This window comes from Mustela putorius, unplaced genomic scaffold, assembly GCF_011764305.1.
Source record: "Mustela putorius furo isolate JIRA1106 unplaced genomic scaffold, ASM1176430v1.1 tig00000382_pilon_pilon_pilon, whole genome shotgun sequence".
Lineage (NCBI taxonomy): Eukaryota > Metazoa > Chordata > Mammalia > Carnivora > Mustelidae > Mustela > Mustela putorius.
Window position 1 is genome coordinate 4,270,070 of NW_025421367.1, and position 16,838 is coordinate 4,286,907.

Here is a 16,838-nt window from a genome sequence, read left to right on the forward strand (position 1 = left end):
TGGCATCTGAGCTCACAAAGGCAATGCTAAGAGAGGCCTCTCCCACAAACTCAGCATTCCCATATCAGATTATGGTCACCTCCAATACTCTTATCTCTGGTTGAATAAGCCCGGCTGGAGGATTGCTTCTCTACACAGCGTCCAGGGACCTGCTTGCTCCCCTCCAGCTGTGACCTCTGTTCCTTTCTCAAGTCGTACCACTTGTTTGGAAGATACACTCAGAAGGCAATTACCAAACATCTGGAAAGTCAGTAAACACATTAGAAGTCCTGGATGCTCGGCGCCTTACAAGTTCCAATGGAGTTACAAAGGGCAGTCTCTGACCTTCAATTTAACATCTGGTTGGAGCTTAGACTAACTAACAAAGGAGCCAGGTGAAAACCCAGCAAGAGATAAGCTTGATGGGGAGTTGGGTACACAAGGGAGGGAGTTTACCAAAGGTGGACCTTCAACTCTGCAGGGCTGGATTTATTAATATTTATTTGGGCTTTGGTTCTATAAAATGCTAGATTATTAGTGTTCATAACAGCATCGCTTTCAACAGAAACACTGAACATGAAGTGTTCAAATACCATCATTTCGGTGAAAGGCTTCTATTGCATGCAAAGCCCTGCACTACACAAATAAAAAAGGAATAGAACTTTCACCTTTAAAAGTAAAATTGAAAACAACAGCCTTTGGACTTCTTTACAAAGTATTGAGGATTCACTTGAAAACTGGCCTCTTTCTGCGCCACACAGGACTCAGGGAGATTTTTCCTTGAGGTTGGGTGGGAAAAGGAGCAGAGGAAGTGTCTAAGCCCTTAACCACCTCGGAGGTACAGAGGTCAAGAAATCTGCCGTGGTCCCCTTAGGGCAACAGGCACATCTTCAAACCCAGTGCTCTCAGATCTCCATCTTAGAGGAGGACCCACGAGGCCATCCTGGACCAGGCACACTTATCCCGTATTTGAGAGTCACAGCCAACCCAGAGTAACCTCCACAGCCTCCTCACGACCTTATCAGAAATCTTCTTCAGTGTGAGCAGTCAGAATTCCAATGAGGAGCAACCCCACACTCGGCACTAGGAAACCCTGTTTTCTTTTAATTAAAAAAAAAAATGGGAAAGGTCACCCCTCAGCTTTGTTTACAAGTAATGAGTCCAGCAGTCCCCATTTATCACCCCTGGAGATTCTCTTACACTTTGATGTGAAAAGAGTCAAGGCCCATTGTGATTTCAACTACTCCAACAGCACTCCTTTCATTTGCAAACGAAGCCCCGGCCCCAGCAAGAACCAACTGTCAGAAAAAATTCATTGCCTTTCCTTCCAATGATTTATCAGAGATGGGGGAAGAGAAGTTGGCTTTAAGACGACTTTCTAGAAAGGATTCCCAGCACATCCCTAATGCATTCCCAACCTTTGCTGGTTCGTTCGGCCCCAAATGCCCCTTTCCCGAATTCCACTGCTCACAAAAGGCAATCTTCTCTCTTGAAACCATCTCCTTTGGAGGGACTTTCTCTCTCTCCTTTAAGCTTTCAGACAAAGGCCGAGTGACTTAGCTTAACCCATTTTTTAAAGGTGTTCTCTCCCTCAGGGCAATGCTTCGGAACGAGAGAAATACCTGGCTTGGCCAAAACAGACATTCGACCATCCCAATAACTGGGTCACGAGGCATCTGTTTTAAGCCATCTTTCTCATTCTCTGGCAGTAAATGGAATGGAGTATTAAGGAAGTTTAAAAGGGAAGAGGATTTAAAGATTTCTTAACATATCTAAGTATCCAACAGCGTAGTCAAAAATACACAGCATGACTAGTAAGGATTTGTCAAGTAAACCTTAAAAATTAGAATATAACATACATTTAAAATGTATACAGCTCCTGCTGTCATTTGCAACATGGATGGACCTAGGGACCTAACGCTGAGCGAAGTCTGTCAGAGAAAGACAAATACTGTAGGATTTCACTCATGTGGAATTTAAGAAACAAAACAAATGAACAAAGAATAAAAGAGGCAAAGAAAACCCAGACTCTTTTTTTTTTTTAAGATTTTAATTAATTATTTGACAGAGAGACACAGCAAGAGAGGGAACACAAGCAGGGGCAGAGGGAGAGAAAGAGAAAACAGGCTTCCCACGGAGCAGGGAGCCCCAAGCGAAGCTGGATCCCAGACACTGAGCCACCCAGGCACCTCAAAAACCTACTCTTAAACACAGAGAACAAACCTGTGTTTGCCAGGGGGAGGGATGAACTAGATAAAGGGGATGAAGAGTAGAGTTCTGTAATGAGCACTGAGTAATGTACAGAATTGTTGAGTCATTATATCGTACACCTCAAACTAGTAACACTGCATGTTAATTATATTTCAATTTTTTAAAAGTGCACAGATCACAAATGCATTTCACAGAAACATACTCTTGTAACCGGCACCCAGATCAAAACACAGAACAACACCAGCACTGTTGCACTATCCAACTATTTTTAGCAAAAAGACTTATCTTGACTCTAACTGAGCTTTACAGCTAACTTCCATTCTACAGGAAATACCCAGGACAGAACCACAGGGATTGTCAACCTCAGCAATGCTGACATTTGGAGCCAGAAATTTCCTTGTACTGTGGGCCATCCTGTGCACTGCAGGATATTTAGCAGCACTCCTGTCCTGGAACCACTGGATTCTGACAACTAAAAATCTCTTCAGATGTTGTCAAATGTCCTCCCAACCCTGGGTAGGGGGAGAATTATTCCTGTTTGAGAACCACTGACACACAAGAACAAGTTAAAAACATTAAGAGTTAACAAACAGATAAATCCACAAAGTACGACATACAGTCAACTCAATTCTACAAGCAGTCTGTCCCCCCACCCCCTTCCCCACCATTCCAGACTTCAAGCTCTATTACAAAGCTGTCATCATCAAGACAGCATGGTACTGCCACAAAAAAGGACACACAGATCAACAGAACAAAATAGAGAGCCCAGAAATATACCCTCAACTCTATGGTCAACTAGTCTTCGACAAAGCAGGAAAGAATGTCCAATGGAAAAAAGACAGTTTCTTCAACAAATGGTGTTGGGAAAATTGGACAGCCACATGCAGAAGAATGAAACTGGACCATTTCCTTACACCGCACACAAAAACAGACTCCAAATGGGTGAAAGACCTCAATGTGAGACAGGAATCCATCAAAACCCTTAAGGAGGGCGCCTGGGTGGCTCAGTGGGTTAAGCCGCTGCCTTCGGCTCAGGTCATGATCTCAGGGTCCTGGGATCGAGTCCCGCGTCGGGCTCTCTGCTCAGCAGGGAGCCTGCTTCTCCTTCTCTCTCTGCCTGCCTCTCCATCTACTTGTGATTTCTCTCTGTCAAATAAATAAATAAAATCTTAAAAAAAAAAAAAAAAAAAAACCCTTAAGGAGAACACAGGCAGCAACCTCTTCGACCTCAGCCGCAGCAACATCTTCCTAGAAACATCGGCAAAGGCAAGGGAAGCAAGGGCAAAAATGAACTACTGGGATTTATCAAGATCAAAAGCTTTGCACAGCAAAGAAAACAGTCAAACAAAACCCAAAGACAACCAAGAGAATAAGAGAAGATATTTGCAAACGACATATCAGACGTATCCAAAATCTATAAAGAACTTATCAAACTCAACACCCAAAGAACAAATAACCCAATCAAGAAATGGGCAGAAGACATGAACAGACATTTCTGCAAAGAAGACATCCAGAAAAAAAAAAAAAAAAAAAAAAAAAAAGAAGACATCCAGATGGCCAAGAGGCACATGAAACAGTGCTCCACATCACTTGGCATCAGGGAAATACAAATCAAAACCACAATGAGATATCACCTCACACCAGTCAGAATGGCTGAAATTAACAAGTCAGGAAATGACAGATGCTGGCGAGGATGCGGAGAAAGGGGAACCCTCCTACACTGTTGGTGGGAATGCAAGCTGGTGCAGCCACTCTGGCAAACAGCATGGAGGTTCCTCAAAAAGTTGAAAATAGAGCTACCCTATGACCCAGGAATTGCACTACTGGGTATTTACCCTAAAGATACAAACATACAAACGTAGTGATCCGAAGGGGCACGTGCACCCAAATGTTTATAGCAGCAATGTCCATGATAGCCAAACTATGGAAAGAACCTAGATGTCCATCAACAGATGAATGGATAAAGATGTGTTATATATATACAATGGAATACTATACAACCATCAAAAGAAATGAAACCTTGCCATTTGCAACAATGTGGATGGAACTAGAGGGTATTATGCTTAGCAAAGTCAATCAGAGAAAGACAATTACCATAAGATCTCTCTGATACAAAGAATTTGAGAGACAGGGCAGGGGGTTATGAGGCATAGGGGAAAAAAAAATGAAACAGAATAGGATCAGGAGGGACACAAACCATGAGACTCTTAATCTCAGGAAACAAACTGAGGGTTGCTGGGGGTGGAACAATAGGGATGGGGGGTTGAGTTAGGGACACTGGGGAGGGTATGTGCTCTGCTGAGTGCTGTGAAATGTCTAAGCCTGATGATTCACAGACCTGTACCCCTGAGGCAAATAATATATTATGTTAATAAAAATAATTTTTTTTAAAAAGATACTGTTTGTGACAAAAATAAAAGTAGATGATTATCCTCAGCAATCATTTTAGTGTTATGTGTTGATTACCCAAAGGGATCACAGCAATAAAATAGATTTTCTGGATTTAAAAAAACCAAAAACATAAACAAAAAGACAGATGCCTGAGATTTACTTTAAAACTACTTCAGCAAAGAAGAAAAATTAAAAAAAAGACAAAGGATAGATTTCTCAAGTGTAGCAAAATACTGAGAAATGTTAAATATGCAAAAAGGTTAACGTCTGAATAGGGACGCCTGGGTGGCTCAGCTCAGTCGTTAAATGTCTGCCTTCAGCTCATGATCCTAGGGTCCAGGGATGGAGCCCCACATCAGGCTCCCTGCTTGGCAGGAAGCCTGTTCTCCTTCTCCCACTCCCCCTGCTTTACTTCCTTCTCTTGTTGTCTCTCTTTATCAAATAAATAAATTTTAAAAAGTAATGTCTGAATACTTCTATGAAAAAATGTCTTTAAATTTTTATTTGAAAATTTTCTTTTAAAGTGAAGGAGAGAAAGGAGAGAGTAGGCAAGAACTCTGATTAAGTCCATACTAAATTAGATTACCAAGGCCAAACAGAACCAGTATTATTTCTTTAGTGCTGCTTCAATGCACAAGATTTCTTTTCCTCCCTGCCTTTAAACTCTCTCTCCTTAACACGAAGTCCTCGATGACCTCATGCTTCTGGAAGCTTTAATAAGACAGGTTCTCCTTCTATCTATGAACATCTTACTTACATTAACATACATAATCCAGCATCTACAACTTTAGCAACAAAAATGGTGGCAGCGAGCATTGCGGTTTATAAAAAAGGCATCGTCTGATGAAGACATCCGAACTTGTTGGTCAAGAGGCGAAATGCAGCTGCACAGTCCCTCACATGTTAAAAGTTATTCTGTGTAGTAATTTAAGAATTTCACAACCCAAACAAACTACTTGCCCCCCAGCATTTCCCGTAGTCTGATTCACAAGTTCAGCTATTAACTTCTCCAGGCCTTTGCTTCTTCCTCTCCAGTACACAGAGGCCGATTACCATCTAATCTGACCACTTTACAGGGTTATCAGGAGCTACAGAAAACAAGACTCTGATTCCGAAATAATGTCCTCCAGGCTTCTAGAAACCACAGGAACCTGGAACAAAAATGCTCTTCTTCCTAGCCCTGTTCCACAGATTCTTAAAGAGGCTATTACAGCTCCCGGAAAAAAAGGATTATCATCATTGAAGCCTCCCAGAAAGAAGGAAAAGATTCTTCTGCAAATCAAGGTACCATAAACTTAGGATCCCTATAAAGATGATGTAATCCAGGGCATCTGGGTGGCTCAGTGGGTTGAAGCCTCTGCCTTCCGCTCAGGTCATGGTCCGGGGGTCCTGGGGTCCTGGGATCAAGCCCCGCATCGTCAGGCTCTCTGCTTGGCGGGGAGCCTGCTTACCTTCCTCTCTCTGCCTGCCCCTCTGCCTACTTGTGATCTCTGTCAAATAAATAAATAAAATCTTAAAAAAAAAAAAATGGTGTAATCCTGAACAGTTTAAATGTCCACTTTATCTATCACCAGACCAAAGTGTCACCTAAAATAGTTATCATGTCAACTACTTGGACTAGTATCCATTAGAAGGCAGTAAACAATATTAATCCATTCTCTTCCAGCTCTCAGCATTAGCACAGTTCAGGGCTGAAGGCAAAGAGAAAAACCACATGCAAATGAATCTGAAACTGACCCACCAGCACAGTGAACCGGAACCCAGAATAATCTAAAGAGGACTCTAGGGAGCCTAGGTGGCTCTGTTGGTGAAGTGTCTGCCTTCCGCTGGGGTCAAGATCCAGGAGTCCCAGAGTGGAGTTCTGCATTGGGCTCCCCTGCTCACTGCCCCACCACTCCTCAGGGTGTCTGCTCCTGGCTCCTCCTCTCCCTCCCCTCCCCTCTTTCGTGCTTACTTTCTCTCAAATAAAATCTTCAAAAATAAAAAAATAAAGGTGACTCTAAACATGACTCTACCTTACAAGAAAGCAATCCCAATTCTATATCTATCCAAAAGAAATGAAAACACATGTGCAACATTATTCATAAGAGCCAAAAAGTGGCTAAAACCCAAATGTTCATCAATTGGTGAAGAGTAAATAAAACATTGGTACAGTCATACAACGGATTATTTGGCAAACAAAAAAGAATGAAATATTGACACATACTATACAACATGCATGAGTCTTGAAAACTTTATTCTAAGTCAAAGTAGCCAGTCTCACACACGCATACACACACAAACCCGTATTATACGATTGCATTTATAGGTAATGTTCAGAACAGGCAAAACGATTAAGTAGATTAATAGCTGCCTGGGGTTGGGGTAGGAAGCAGGCAGCTGCATCTACTGGGAGTGCAATTCTGAAAATGGACTGTAGAAATGGCTGCACAACTCAGCAAATTTACTAAAAATCATTAAATTGCATACTTAAGATGGCACGTAAATTATACTTCCATAAAGCGTTTGTTTCTTTGTTTTTGTTTCTTTAATATATAAAGACGATGCTACTTGTAGAAAAGAAAATACCATGCAGCAGTGTTTTCTTATACTCTGTGTGTGATTTAGGACAATCCCGCAGCCAGTATTAAATGTGAAATAGACCACAGTAAAACTTTTAACTGTATCCACATGCTCTGTAAATAAACACACTCTGTGTTTTGTTCTTAAAGGTCTGTTTCCTCTATGATTCTTCTTTGTACAAATGCTATTCCTGGAGTAGCTCAGAAACAAAACAATCTCTTCTATCCAAAGAGTAAAGCCTTTTCCCTCAGAATTAAGGAAGCTTCTGACTCCCTTGAAATCCACCATTCTACCATCATCGCCAAAGTGGTGGCATTAATAATTCACTGAGGATTTACATTGCAGGAGGTCCTATGATAAGCACTTTACACACATTCTTCTTCTTATCCCCATTTTTTTTCTTATCCCCATTTTAACGAGGCTTTAGAAGTTGAGCGATTTGCCCTAGTAACCAACGTGCCACAGATCTAAAAATAGCTATCCCACCGCAGGGTCCCACACTCCCACTTGCCCTATCACAGATGTGATACTAGCTCAACTGGATTTTACTGGAGGAAATTATGCAGTATTTCGACAGTTTAGCCTCCCTCCCCCCAAATTTAACCGTCCCTTTGGGAGATAAGTATTTCTGAAAAAGATTTCCTCAGGTCTAGGATAATAAGCCTGAAGCCAAACTCTTCTAAACCCCTCAAACTGTGGGACTCATCTTCAATACTACTTCTGACAATGTCGCAAACTTAATGATTAGGAACCATTTTCTAAAATAAAGGGATGCAGTATGAGTTCTATAGAGGAAACATTACCACACTTGTAAATCAGGTCTTAAACGACTTGCTTGGCAAACACAGGAAACCTTCCTGGTTCCCCAGTTCACAATCCAGGTGTGGATTATTTACAATGCCCAGGCCAATCACTGTTCCAGGAAAACACTGCAAACAGCCATTAATCTCTCTAGTAAGCATCTGGAAGTTAGGCCCCTGATTTACTCACACAAAGAAAATCTGTCCATATAATAGGTGTTAATCGGCTTAACACCTTGTAGCTTCCTTCCTAATTGAGGACTCTTCTCAATCAGGAGAGTTAAACATTATTTCAGACTCTCCTGGGGAAGGAAAGCTTCCAACAATACAGTACTATAATACAACTCACAAAATTCAATCTTTCAAATCTTCCCAAATACTGAAAACGATATCTCAGCAAATTTCCTAAAATATGTATAAAAAGTACCTGCTCTTAATGGCAGAAAACACTAAAAACGTGTCCCACAAATCTGGTGGTGGAGCCTGAAATAAAATTACTTTCATTCTTCTGTTCTATCTTCACGTTTTCCACCCATCACCAAGTAACGTTTTCCCAAAATACATCGCAGTTCTACTCCCTGGCTTCGCTTACCTGGGCCCAGTTTCAGAAGAATGTAATTTAGTAGGCACTTTGTAAAAATTAACTTTAGTTTCAGGATTCCAAGAAGGAAATGAGACATTTCAATCAATAAGTAAGAGTAATACGGGTAAGAAGGGAGACAGACTGGTGAAATGGCAAGAAGCCATGTTCTCTCAATAAGGAAAAAAGAAAAGTAACTAAAAACTCCAGGAAAAATGAAAACACCATGCAAAGATGAAGCAGTTTAAAATGTGGCATGAATCTGAACAACTGACTCAGCTAAAGAACTGATCTGTCCTGACCAAAGTGAACCTTCTCTTTCCAGTGGTACCTGTGATAACTTTGAGGCCATAGGAAATATGACCCTATATGAAATACTAAATGAAACCCTAAACCCTATTTTGCTTCCTGGTGAAAATAACTAAATAGGGCTATTGATTTTTCAAACTTCTATTATCAATTTAGAGGCAAAGCTCTTAAGGTACAATTATAAAATGAAATGTGCTGTCAATGTGGACTATTTAAAACTAAAAGCAGAGCTAAGAGTTGGAGGGTGGAAGAGGAAGGAAGAAAGAGTAAGGATAATTATATTATCATACGAGCCTGTGGAAAGTACAAAAGAAAGAAACAAAAATATTTACTACAGACTATATAAAATATACCTAACATAATAGTTTATTATAAAATACACTGAGATGGGGCACCTGGGTGGCTCAGTGGGTTAAAACCTCTGCCTTCTGCTCAGGTCATGATCCCAGGGTCCTGGAATGGAGGCCCCCCCCCTCCACCTTGGGCTCTCTGCTCAGCAGGGAGTCTGCTTCCTCCTCTCTCTGACTGCCTCTCTACTTGTGATCTCTATCAAATAAATAAATAAAACCTTTAAAAAAATAAAATACACTGAGATATTTAAAAGTTAAAGATACTTAAATTTATGAAATAGGATAAAAATAACAAACATCACAACTGAACAGAAAACATAAAAAGTATATGATATGATTAAATTTAAATAAAATTTGAAAGCAAACAAAACAAAATCAAGCTGTTAAAGTCAGAATAGTGGCAGCCTTTGAGGGAGTTAGTAGCTGTGAGGGGACAAGAGGAGGCTTCTGGAAAGCTGGTATTGTCACTTGATGGGCTACACAAGTGTGTTCACTTTGTGAAAACGCACTGAACTGTACTAATAATGTCTGCCCTATTCAGTCTGTTATACACCAATAACAATTTTTAGAAAGAACAAAAAGAAAGGGGAGGAAAAGGAAGGTGGGGGTAAATATAAGTGAGGTGAGATTCACTAGTGTCTAACATCGATAAATCTGTAAATCAGAGAATAAGTCTATTATTTATCAGGACTAAAACAAATATTATCTTTACAACATGACATTAATATTCTGCCCACGCTTATAACTTGTGATAGCCCTGAGCAAAGTAAGGGCTCACACTCAGACTTTTATTTAGTTTGAACAATTAGAGTCGCATACTCAATACACATCTGTTTCCTTTCAACTAAAAGTTAGCCCTGGACCGGTTCCTCATGAATTTGATGGTTTCTTTTTCTCTGGACTACTGAAAAATTAACCTGTCATGATTAAACATTTAAACAGCGAGCTATTGATATATATTCAAAATTGAGCTCTACTGAGGACTTCCCCTAACTGTATCACTTGTACTGGATATTAAAACTAAAAGGAGCACATCAGGGAGGCCATGAGTTGAAAGAATAAAACTGGTTCTATAACTGCCAGAATGTTACCATAAATGCCATTTACCCTTCCTGATAATTATTAACAATAGCAAACATATGTAAAGTAATACAAAATACTTTTTTTATTTATTTGTTTTTCTTAAAGACTTCATTTATTTGACAGACACACACACAGCGAAAAAGGGAACACAAGCAGGGGAGGAGGGGGAGGGAGAAGCAGGCTTTCCACCAAGCAGGGAGCCCAATGCGGGACTCGATCCCAGGACCCTGGGATCATGACCTGAACCGAAGGCAGAGGCTTAACGACTGAACAACCCAGGCACCCCAAAATACTTTTTAATCTTGCCACTGATAATAGCTTATTATACTTGATTATGTTACCAGAAATTATATAGGATGTAAATTATATAGAAAGCTACATAGAAATTTTTAAAAAATCATATGCCTACAAAAATCTTACAGTTAAAATTTAAAATTTCTTCATTCTATTAAAAGTTCACCATTCTGATACTTCGATTCCTTGGCAGGAAGACCCAATTTTAATATGCTATAGACTTCAAGTCTTCCTAATTGATGAAATTCAAAGGAACCCGAGTCAAAATGCCAACATTTTTCTAGAAAAGGCCTAATGATAAAAAAATTAAAAATTAATTTAAAAAATCAAATAAATAAATAAATTGAAAAGGACTAATGACTTCAGAGGAAACATGGAAATGTAATCAGATGTGAATATAAAAATTCTAAAAATGAAAAGTACTGAAAAGAAGTACCTGAATATTAAGATCTATGGAAATACAGTGAAATAGTAGGGCATCATTGCCAGAAGAAACAACCAAAGGAACAAAAGAGTCCAACAGAAGACTCAAGAATATGGGGCGCCTGGGTGGCTCAGTCGTTAAAAGCTCTCTCTCTGCTTTTGGCTCAGGTCATGATCCCAGGGTCCTGAGATTGAGCTTGGCATCTGGCTCCCTGCTTGGCAGGAAGCCTGCTTCTCCCTCCCCGACTCCCCCTGCTACTGTTCCCTCTCTTGCTGTGTCTCTCTCTGTCAAGTAAATAAATAAAATCTTAAAAAAAAAAAAAAAAGACTCAAGAATATGATGGAATTAAGATGCACCACTCAAATTAGTGAAGATAGGTGATTTAATGAATTATACTGAAACAACTGGCTAGACTTTTGCTTTAAAAAAAAAAAAAAAAGACTCCTGGGGCACCTGGGTGGCTTAGTTGGCTAAGCATCAGACTGGATTTCAAGCTCAGATCATGTCTGAATCTTGAGATTAAGCCCTGTATTGGGCTTCCCTCTCAACAAGGAATCTGCTTGAGACTCCCTCTCTCCCTCTGCTTCTGCCCTCCCCCAGCTCACATGTTCATGCGTGCTCTTTCTCAAATAAATACGTCTTTTAAAACATTAAATAAGGGGTGTGTGGGTGGCTCAGTGGGTTAAAGCCTCTGCCTTCAGCTCAGGTCATGATCCCATGGTCCTGAGATCAAGCCCCATACCAGGCTCTCTGCTCAGCAGGGAGCCTGCTTCCCTCTCCCTCTGCCTGCCTCTGTGCCTACCTGTGATCTGTCAAATAAATAAGTAATCTTTAAAAAAAAATAAAATACAATAAAACAAAACATTAAATAAATTGGGCACCTGGGTGGCTCAGTGGGTTAAGCTTCTGCCTTCAGTTCAGGTCCTGATCTCAGGGTCCTGGGATCAAGCTCAGCATCTGGCTCTGCTCAGCAGGGAGCCTGTTTCCCCCTCTCTCTCTGCCTGTGTCTCTGCCTACTTGTGACCTCTCTCTGTGTATCAAATAAATAAATAAAATATTTTTTAAAAATAGTATGAAATAAAAATAAAAATTAAAAAATTAAAAATGAGTATCCCTTGAACCTCTCATTTTCCTACTAATACAGAAATTTATAGCACACACTGGACATTAAAATTAATTACAGACAGATCAAAATATTAAAAAGTCTAAGATCTGGGGCACCTTGGCTGTCTCAGTCAGTATAGCATGTGACTCCTGATCTCAGGGTATAAGTTCAAGCCCCACATGAAAGAGTGAACTTTAAAAATTAATTCATTAGGGGCGCCTGGGTGGCTCAGTGGTTTGGGCTGCTGCCTTCAGTTCAGGTCCTGATCTCAGGGTCCTGGGATCGAGCCCCGCGTCGGGCTCTCTGCTCTGCGGGAAGCCTGCTTCTCTCTCTCTCTCTCTCTCTGCCTGCCTCTCTGCCTACTTGGGATCTCTGTCTGTCAAATAAATAAATAAAAATCTTAAAAAAAAAAATTAATTCATTAAAAATTTTAAAAATGTAGGGGTGCCTGGGCCACTCAGTGGGTTAAAGCCTCTGCCTTCAGCTCAGGTCATGATCCCAGGGTCCTGGGATTGAGCCCTGAATCCGCGCCCCCCATGGGGCTCTCTGCTCAGCAGGGAGCTGCTTCTTCCTCTCTCTGCCTCCTCTCTCTCTGCCTGCCTCTCTGCCTACTTGTGATTACCGCCTGTCAAATAAAAAAATAAATAATCGGGGCGCCTGGGTGGCTCAGTGGGTTAAGCCGCTGCCTTCGGCTCAGGTCATGATCTCGGGGTCCTGGGATCGAGTCCCGCATCGGGCTCTCTGCTCAGCAGAGAGCCTGCTTCCCTCTCTCTCTCTCTGCCTGCCTCTCCGACTACTTGTGATTTCTCTCTGTCAAATAAATAAATAAAATCTTTAAAAAAAAAAAAAATAAAAAAAAAAAATAAATAATCTAAAAAAAATTTTTTGTTAAAGTAAAAGTCTATGATCTCACATGGGTCACAAATGAAGGGAGCCAAGCAGTAAAGTAAATGGTGAGCCCAATAGTGTGGAAACTGTAGCGAACTAGAAAGCATCTGTGCTCGTCTGACCCCCCCCCTTTTTTTTTTAAAAAAAACATCAAGTCTTTCTGACAAATACCTGACAAAGAGATGTCTGCAGGAGGGAGCAGGTGGGAATTCTGGAGTTCTGGCTGACCCACAGGCTGAGAGGCTGCACTCAGTGGGCACACCTGAAGCCCACTGGTGACATACCACTTGGTAAGCTCTGAACTGGAAGTCTCTAAGCTCTGGCCTTGAGGAAGAGAGCAGCAGCCCTTCAATGGTATCCGAGCACTGCCATGCAGCAGTGGGAGCCCAGTGCTGTTAAATCTTGTATTTCTGGGACGCCTGGGTGGCTCAGTTGGTTAAGCAGCTGCCTTCGGCTCAGGTCATGATCCCAGCGTCCTGGGATCGAGTCCCACATCGGGCTCCTTGCTCCGCAGGGAGCCTGCTTCTCCCTCTGACTCTGCCTTCCACTCTGTCTGCCTGTGCTCGCTCTCACTCTCTCTCTCTTACAAATAAATAAATAAAATCTTTTTTAAAAAAAATAAATAAATAAATCTTGTATTTCTGAAGAGAAGATGGAAGTCTAGATGGTTATGTAAAAAACATGGGCAGATCTTTTTTTTTTTTGGAACACTGTGAGGGGCCAAACAAAACCCATCTGGTGACCAGATCTGTCCCAGAGGCCACCGGCTCACAAGTTCTGATTTAAATGCAAAAAATGAAGGCATTCAAGTGCCAGCAGAGATCACATGACGTTATTTGCACAATCTCGGAGCTGGAAAGACCTTTCTCAGCACAATCAAAACCAGAACCCATAAAGGACAAGACATTTAACTGCATAAAAATGTAAAACTTATGTGTAGCCGAACATCACGAACAAGCCTGAAGACAGCTGACAACAGCGTCCCAGAGCTCCAGCAGAACGGGGGCTGCTGCAGCCTGGGTCACATGCCTTCCTCTGTGTCTAACAACAGTACCCCCGGGGCCACCTGGAATAGAGGAAGAGTTTCCTAAATGAGCCAGAAAGGGGAAGTAGGAAAGCATCCACGCAGGACCTTCCAGAATTACAGGCACCATCAACTGTTACTGAAGAAATATTAATTGAGTAAGCTTGAGTCGACATGTCTCATACATTAATATGTTTCTGAATATCTAACAGTAAAAATGAAAATTGATCAGTGACATTAAGAATTCCCTCTGGATAGCAAATGAGTTATTCTTAACAACCCCTTCAGAATGTTAATAGGCTCCCCTGATCATGTAGATCGAAGAAGGAAGTTAACTGTATATGCGCCCTCAGAGGGAGAGATGTGAAAGTAGTACAACGAAACTGACAGCATTCCCTCCTCCAAAGCTCTCAGGAGAAGGTGGATTTCATGAACAGGTGGCTCATTTCTCCCAAGCTCTGTAATTCCGACCAAGATCTTAAACACAGAATCTGATCTACTATAACAGCCATATGTTAAAGACATGAGGTAGGAAGCTCAGAAAGTACTAGACTGAAAGAAAATATGGAGCCAGTCTAACAGGTTTGGCTTCATGCAGAGAAAACGAAAATTTTACCATATTTTCTTGCACCGTAAAAATGAAAAGGATCAAGCTTATGCTTTCAAAAATACATCATCAACTTGAATATTGTCCTATCTTTGAATCGTAGATTTCACCGTTACCTGCTGCTGCTGCTCTTGACTCTTTCAGTAAACGCCATTGCTGCCCGTCAGTGCAAAATAACAAGTCTGCTCATCTGAAATGGAAAAAGCAACCTGTGAATATTAGCCCCTAAGTCGACTCAGAGGTATACATGACTTGCAAGAAAATCTTACTGAAAACAGAATTCAGTGTTCTCACTGGAACTAAAAAGTGGTTCTTCATCCACCCTCAAGTTGCAGGAACAAACTAGTTCCCGTATACCAAAGGCCAAACGTACTTTTACTTTTGATGCTGCTACTCAAAGCCCTTTCAGCAAGAAGAAATGTGCACAAGTTTATCATGAGGAGGAAGAAAGGAAGTAATATCCCCCCCTGCGTCTATTCTTGCGGAGTACTATGTTGAGCCCTTTCTAAATGACATTTCATGTAAACATTAAACTTGCAAGGTAGATGCTAATACCCCATATACCAATTAAGTAATTTTACAAATAGGAAAACTGAAACTTGGTTTTAAGAAATTTGCCTGAGGTAACAGGTTGTGTGAGCACCCTCCCTAGAATCAAAAGGCAGAAAGGTAAGAGTATGCAAAGAAATCAGCCAGTTGGTTTTTACATAAGAATACCTAATTTTCTTTTTTTTTAAGATTTTATTTATTTATTTGACAGACAGAGATCACAAGTAGGCAGAGAAACAGGCAGAGAGAGAGGGGGAAGCAGGCTCCCTGCTGAGCAGAGCCCAATGATGCCGGACCTGGGATCATGACCTGGGATCATGACCTGAGCGGAAGGCAGAGGTCTTAACCCACTGAGCCACCCAGGCGCCCTAAGAATACCTAATTTTAAAAAGTGGGCCAAATAAGGGCAAAACTTAAGAACTGACTTTCACTTCTGAAAGGTGCTTAAACTCCAAAGACATTTTTGAGCATTCTCTCAAGAGTATCAGTCAAGGGGCGCCTGGGTGGCTCAGTGGGTTAAAGCCTCTGCCTTCAGCTCAGGTCATGATCCCAGGGTGCTGGGATCGAGCCCCGCATCGGGCTCTCTGCTCAGCAGGGAGCGTGCTTCCCCCTCTCTCTCTCTGCCTACTTATGATCTCTCTGTCAAATAAATATTTTTTTAAAGATTTTATTTATTTATTTGACAGAGATCACAAGCAGGCAGAGAAGCAGGTAGAGAAAGAGAGAGAGAAGGAAGCAGGCTCCCCGCTGAGCAGAGAGCCCGATGCTGGTCTTGATCCCAGGACCCTGGGATCATGACCTGAGCTGAAGGCAGAGGCTTTAACCCACTGAGCCACCCAGGCGCCCCAATAAATAAAATATTTTTTAAAAAAAGAAAAAGAAAAGAAAAGGTTCTACAACCTGGGCAGACGGCCTAGGTCCTGTCCTGTATATCTCTAGAAACCACCTTTCTCTCTATGGTTAACACTATCACCAGCTGTTTCCTTTTCCCTTTCTTGTATGTATTTGTAATTTACCGTACTTCTCCTAACTTGCTTTAAATAGTTTCCATTTTTCAACTATCCTTAAGGCCAAGGATCTATTACAAATGATCTTGGTACAGATTTAACAAACTATGTGATACAAATGAAAACACACTGAACTCCTAACAGTTTTAGCCTGCCTCTTATGTTTAAGAGACTGTTACACTTCCCGCTACAGCTGAAACACTGCATATAGTCCAGCTCTACTCTGACACCTGATAAGGTCTTTTATCTCCTCCTCCATGAAATTAAAATTGCTGACCACAGTGTTTCCGGACCAGTAGATATCACTGTCACTCTGTCTCCTCCCGCCAGGAAAGAATGCAACACGGATGCGACAAATATTCTAATTAAACTCCCACCGGTGGAGCTCTAAGTTTTTCAGGGTCAAACATGCTTTGAAGGAGCACACTCCTCCACCCTGCTAGAGTAGCCCTACAGGGGCTTAGGCAAGTTTCCTAAATTCTCCATCTGAAATCCCAATCATTCACCCCACCAACCCTACTACCTCCGTCGCCCTTTTCTCTCACTTTCCCTCTCTCCAACACACTTTTACTTCCCTTCCCCCTCTTTCTCTACCCTCCTCCCCCCTTCCCTTTTCCACCATTACTCCACTCCCTCCTCCTTCCCTCTCTCTCCCTTCACCTGTTTTGCGGCTCT

The 16,838-nt window shown here is 41.5% G+C and overlaps 1 protein-coding gene across 4 annotated transcripts in view; it reads right to left on the reverse strand.

Annotated features, from left to right (window-relative positions):
• AFF1 (AF4/FMR2 family member 1) overlaps window positions 1-16,838 on the reverse strand; it is a 205,807-nt gene that overhangs the window by 175,170 nt on the left and 13,799 nt on the right. For all 4 annotated transcript variants that reach the window (XR_006606561.1, XM_013058062.2, XM_013058061.2 and 1 more), the window contains exon 2: window positions 14,724-14,797. Coding sequence is in view for 3 of the 4 variants with exons in the window: in XM_013058062.2 (XP_012913516.1) it covers window positions 14,724-14,761 (38 nt within the window). In the remaining variant the exon portion in view is untranslated. The remainder of the gene's footprint in view (window positions 1-14,723; window positions 14,798-16,838) is intronic.